The sequence below is a fragment of the Trachemys scripta genome, chromosome 7 (genome assembly GCF_013100865.1).
Source record: "Trachemys scripta elegans isolate TJP31775 chromosome 7, CAS_Tse_1.0, whole genome shotgun sequence".
Classification (NCBI taxonomy): Eukaryota; Metazoa; Chordata; order Testudines; family Emydidae; genus Trachemys; species Trachemys scripta.
Genome location: NC_048304.1, coordinates 119,472,024 through 119,478,305, shown reverse-complemented (window position 1 = coordinate 119,478,305; position 6,282 = coordinate 119,472,024). Strand labels below are relative to the sequence as shown.

Genomic DNA, 6,282 nt, shown 5'->3' with positions numbered 1-6,282 from the left:
GCCTCCCGATTTTCCCGGACATGCCCGGCTTTTGGGGATTTCCCCCCGGATGGGGATTTGAGCCCCCAAAAGCCGGACATGTCCGGGAAAATCCGGACGTATGGTAACCCTATGCAAGCCTAACCCTTTGTATGCAGATCAAGTGAGTATCATGTTGGCATGGGCAGACGCACATCCCATCTGTATTTCTTACCAATCAAAGTCTGCCTCCGTGCAAACACATGGTTCCGATGCCATGGCCCCAGCGTATTTTCCCTGCATGCACTTCTTCTCCGATTTGCGTTTCCTGTAGATCCGTTTCGCTCCCATAATGCACGCTTCTCCCTGAAAAGAGAACCAGAACAGTCTATCCTTATGCCATCGTTATTATTTTTAGCACCCCAATTTGGTAAATTTTTAGCAGTTGTGGTGACATTATGGGATGATTTTTTGGGCCAAATTCTCTGTCGGTGCAGATGTGGACCAGACTTTCCCCAAAGTTCAGGGGTATTTGAATCCAGAGTTTTGATTCGAGGATCAGATCTGATTTATACCTTAGGTGCCGTAACAACTGACAGCACACACTGATCCCTCTGATCTCTGAGATACTGAAGAGACAGAGCTAGTCCATTTTTTTAAGTCTTCTTTTTTAGCTAACCAGCTCTACTGAACTCTGTCATTTGTTTGTACATAAAGCTACTCCATAAATTTTGAGTACAGGATGAGCATATTGTCTGTTATGCACTGAACTCAAACACTTGTTATATAACTGACTAAAGAACCCTGCAAAATGTTTTTTCTCTAGGGAAATCAGAGAAGAGAAGGCTCAGACTTGCACTCTCAATAGGAACCAAATCTAGAGGCAAGAATACGGGTCAGTCTTCCATGAATAGTTTCACATGCTCAGAAGCAGACGTTATCGAAGATGGGCTGCGCAGTCCTTGGCTTTTTAGCTTATGCAAGCACAGAAGGACAAAAACAAAATACATTTGGCTGGCTTATATTTTACTCCTGTTTGCATTGCTGGATGAAAACGGAGCTTTTTCACAGCTTTGCCTGGCTCGTGTAAACAAAGGGCAGAGCAGTGGCTAGGGTAAAATAGTGTTGCTGCACGGACTTCAAAGGAGATGAACATCAACTGACAATCTGACCCACAGTTGGGACTTCAGTCTTGCGTTTGTGTCTCACTGGAACAGTCAGTCTAAGCCCAGCCCACTTTAATTTTATATTACCTCTCAAACCCTCTCCCAAGAAGTTATAAATAGAGATCCCCTATTCTCTGAGAATGTAAACAAGTTCAGCTCTATCGACTTCAATAAACCACTAGACCACTTGGGCCATAATTTATTCTAACCCTACAGAATATAAAACACCATGTAGAAAGTGTCATGAGCTAGGAATTATACTCTAGGGCTCAGAATCCCAAAGGTATTTAGGTGCCTAACTCCCATTGACTGTATTGGCACTTAGATGCCTATGCACTTTTGAGGATCTAGGCCTATATGAGCCATGCTTGCAGGTGTCCAGGTAAAACTTGGAACACCTGCTTCTTTCTAAGCCCTGGCTTGTATCCATTAGAGATGGAAGCAGCCCGTAGGCTGCAGTTTGAAGCCAGTGTATAATTGAAATGAAATATTACCGGCCAATAATAGTTTCATCCAGTGACTCTGAGCCACCAAATTAGCAGGAAAGGACCTTGGTCTTCACCAGTGTTCAGCTGCAGAATCAAGACCTCAACTCATATCCAGCTTTCATGCTTCTTACCTGGCTATGGAGCTGCCACGGCCGGTAGTCCTCTTCTGCACATCTCCTGTCAAAAATTGACTTGTAGTCCACTTTCACCAGCTGCCATTCCGAGCGATGGCTGAAGTGTCCGAACACTCTACAGAGCACAGCAAGGAAGAATTTATACATTCAAAGGCATCGCCAATGCAGCCTCCTAGGTATGGAATTTACCCAGGGTCAAATTTTCAGAAGCGTCAGAGGGTACATCCACACTGTAGCTGGGAGAAGTGACTTCCCAGTTCTGGGAGACGTACACATACTAGCTCTATTGGAGCTAGCATCTAAAAGTAGCAGCATGGTCCCAGTGGCAGGGAAGTGGCTCTGTCTAGCCACCCAAGTACAATCCCATCTCACCTCCTATGTACATACTTGGGCAGCTAGCTGAAGCTGTTGCCAGTGATGCTGTGGCCACACTGGTGTGTGTGTGTGTGTGTGTGTATATAAACACACACACACAAACTGGGAATTACACCTTCCAGCTGCAGTGTAGAAATATCCGAAGTGACTTAGGATCCTAAATTCAACGGATTTCAATGAGATTTTGGGTAACGTTTTCAAAAGCCCTTAGGCGACATAGAAGCCTAAGTCTAAATGAAAGTCAGTGGGATGTTGGCTTCTAAATACCAAAGTCACTTTTGCAAATGTAATCCCTAAACTATTAAGACTGTTTATTTCAGGACAAGGCTACAGTTGTTGAGCTATGACTGACACTAACAAGGGTCTTTTGAGGGTAACACAAAAAATGAAGAATGATCTTCTAAATATCTACTAGAGATGGGACAAAACTAGACCTCAGGAATCGGAACCACTGGCTATTTTATGGAGTGGGGATGCATGAGGTGGGGAGTGGCACCCTATCCAAATGAACTTGCCTGTAGGATTCTGGTCCTAGAGCGGATCCAAAACAAGAAGGGAAATTTGGTTTTCAATTCTGGTTTGGCTTTGGCTTAAACCTGATCAGGAGAAGAAATCTTAGAGGCCCAGCTGTTGGTTTGCCAAAGGTTTGCCATTTGAGGCTGATGTTGTCCAAGAACAACCCACAGGATTTTAGTATCATTGAATCCAAACTCAAATCCTGTCCCTGGTTCTACCACAAAGCAGAACCCTGGGCTCCAGTTTAATCAAAATCCAGAACCAGATCTGGATCCGAATGGCACCTGCTTAGTGCACCTTTATTTTCAGCAGCTAATTTCCAAACCACAAGTTCTATCGATTACAACGTGATTCATTTTCACAAGCAGAAACTGAAATTCTCTCACGTTTTTTGCAAATTTGAGCCCAAGCAAAATGTCAGGGTGAGTACAGATTTCTGTGCTACGCAAAACTCGGAATCCCACACTGAAACTAAATCACGAGTCCTAGGACACATTTTGTCATTCACGCTTACCATTTTGCAGCATCCCAGTTAAAAATACAAAAGCACGGCTTAAAAAAAACAAAAACAAAAAAACAAAAAAAACCACCCTATTTTTCATTCCAACATTCACCTGCAACGGGTAGCTCTGCTTAAAGTCTCACAAAGCTTCAAGAGTCAAATATTCACATTGATGAGCCACATGGCCACATTTCTGAAGCTTAGGTGGATCCCACGTAGGACCCTCCAAGTCAGATTTAAAAATTTCATTAAAGTTAATGTTTAACATTAAATATACACAAGTTAAGAGGGAAGGTACTGTACATCTGGGGTCAGGCTTGAGTTATGAGGGTTACCGGTATTTTTGGCATCACAAGCATGACTGCATATTCCCATCCCCTGCCTCCCACATATCCCAGGTTCAGTCTCCGTACACAGCCTGGCCAGAGGTGTCTTTACACGAGAATCTGGCCCAAGTACGTGTTTATGGTGCAGTTCTCATCAGAGTTAACTTGATGTTGGCTGTTTTCCCTTTACACGCTCACTTACGTCATGATCAGAGTCTCCTCGCCAGGCTCACCCAATACCCCGTCAACAAAGAGTGGGGTGGACGTGAAGCTGTACTTGCTCCAGGATCTCCCTTCATCGAAACTTAACCTAGTGGGAAAAGCAGAAGGGTCACCATCTCTCAGACACAGCTGCAGGAAACGGAGCTGCTGGACATAAAGAGACAAAAGGTAGGAGCTGTCTCAACAGCTAGGCAGGCCAAGTTTTTAAAAAAATGACTAAGGATTATTGGTGCCTATTCTGAGTTGCTTTAGAGATGCTTGATTTGCAGCACGTTCTGAGCACCCACCCTCTGAAAATCAGGCCCTTTTAAGGTGTCACTGAGCATCATCATGCTGTGGCTTCCAAAACCAGTAGTCGCTTTTGATAATCTTGATTTTAATGCCCCACACAAAGGTTTCTTCTGGTTTGGCCAAAAGGTCTCCATCCCACTACTGCTGAATCCTTTTAGCCTGCCAGAGCAAACAAACAGCCGTCTCTGCTCTTGGACACTGCCGTGTAAGTCCTAGAAAGAACGACTTGTTTTGGGCATCATAAATCAGAGCATTGATCAAGCTAGTCTGGCATGATTCTGCTAATCAGCGGCCAATACTTAAGTGGTGGTAACTCGTGAAGTCTTGTGTGAGACTGTAATTTTAAGGGCAAGATGGACTCTGCAGCCAAGATTTTTAAAAAGTGACTCGTGATCTTTCAGCTTGAGATACCTTAAAAGGAGCTATTTTCAGAGTGCAGGAGCTCAGCACTTTCTGAAAACCGGGTCCCTTTAAGGCGCCTCAAGATGAAAACCCAAAACCACTCGTCGCTTTCTAAAATCTTGATCTGTGTGTGTTAGATATTGGCAAGATGCTGACCGTAGTGCTGGCTACGGAACGATAAACAGCACAAAGCGATGTTCTGTCAAGGCAGCTCAACAGCTGCTCCTAGTGGTGACAATACTACTTGATTTGGTGGGTAGCCCTGACGTTATCTAATAAAGTTGCGGCATAACTGCTGCCCTCCACCTAGGAGATAATTTCATCCACGGTTTTGCAAATAAAGCATATTTGGAACTCATTAGGAGACTGATCCTACTCCAAACTCCAACTTAATGGTCAGACTCTAGGGGCCAAACCTTCAGCTGGGATAGATCAGTCTAGTTCCAGTGATGTTAATGGAATGATGCTGATTTACCATCGCAGAGGATCTGGCGCCAGAACTGTAACCTGTTTCCCCACTTGCACTTATGTGTGAAATCGCCGGCACTGCTTTAGCCCTTATCAGAGTGAATGCATGTAAATTTCCTAATTGACATATTCTGGCATTTAGCTAAAAAAATTAGTCACAGCTTAACTGCCAGCAGCACATAATGTGGAATGAAGGACTCCCGGACAAATGGGATCAGCACGGTCACAGTTATTACCATAGATGTCTGATAGGCAACGATGTGTGTTTCATGGCGACCAGGACACCACCTTGATCCAGGTATAAAAAACTGTGCTCCTCTTCAAAGATCTGCAAAACATACATATACCCAGATCCGTTTTCCTTAGCCTGGATTACAGGCCACACTCTTATTCCAGGATAGACACTGGATGGGGATATGTTTACCAAACTACGGAGCAGGGAGAAGACACGTTATTACTCAGTTCCGATTTTTTATGTTGCTATCTTGCTGCGCCCTTGTCAAATGCATTTCATCCTGCCGGCTGGCAGGGAGAATTTATTTGAAATGTGATACTTTTAGATCATCACCCATCCCCACCCTGCAGCTCGGGGAGCTTTGTTTGAGGTGCAGGGAGTTTCACTTTGCAGGTGACTTACAAAGACCATATGGGAGGGTTTTGAGAGGACAAAGAAAGCTGGGCAAACAATGCAAAAATTAATTTCCCTCAGTATTTGTTCACACATAAAACAGGTTTCCTTTGGTCGGGTCCCTTTTATATTCTCCTGCAAACACCCATGCAGTCCGGTTTTGGTAGTATCCCTGGATAGCACATTTTAAGATCACTGCTTGGCTAATTTAGGAATTCAGATTTTAGGGGTCTAAACTCACGTCCATTGAACTTGACGGAAAAGCTTCCAGCCACTTCAGTGACACAAAACCAGGTTCTAAATGTACCCACCTGATAAGAGTTGCACTCCTCTAATCAGAAAGAAGATGCGCTACTCTGTGACCGATCACAACAGAGCTCGAATTTCAGATTTCGAATAGAGAGCCACGGAACGAAAAGAGTTTGTGTAAGATGCTCTCGAATGGCAAATAAATGATGGAGACCCAGGATCTGGTTGCAGCCATTTCCCCAACAAAGATCCATCGAACAAATTATTAATTAGTCACTCAGCTCCAGCAACAATAAAGGCCCATTTCAGGTAGAGAGGAAAGTCAGTCCCGTGGTATGCGCTTGCTTGGGACTTGTGAGACCTAGAGTCATTTCCCTAGTCTGCCCTAGACTCCCTGTGTGACCTTGGACAAGTCAGAGGCTCTCTGTGACTCAGTTCCCCATCGGTTCCTGTAGAGTGGAAATAACAGCACTGCCTACCTCACAGGGGTGTGGTGAGGATGAACACACTAACAAAGAGATGGGGGCCAGGTAAGTACCACAGAGAAATAGTTTTGT

At 44.3% G+C, this 6,282-nt stretch overlaps 1 protein-coding gene across 3 annotated transcripts in view; it reads right to left on the bottom strand.

Annotated features, from left to right (window-relative positions):
- The window catches only part of SORCS1 (sortilin related VPS10 domain containing receptor 1), a 408,602-nt gene that overhangs the window by 57,676 nt on the left and 344,644 nt on the right, over nt 1-6,282 (bottom strand). For all 3 annotated transcript variants that reach the window (XM_034776637.1, XM_034776634.1, XM_034776636.1), the window contains exons 13-16: nt 5,085-5,176; nt 3,668-3,775; nt 1,744-1,861; nt 194-324 (exon numbers count right to left, since the gene is read on the bottom strand). In XM_034776637.1, coding sequence (XP_034632528.1) covers nt 194-324; nt 1,744-1,861; nt 3,668-3,775; nt 5,085-5,176 — 449 coding nt within the window. The remainder of the gene's footprint in view (nt 1-193; nt 325-1,743; nt 1,862-3,667; nt 3,776-5,084; nt 5,177-6,282) is intronic.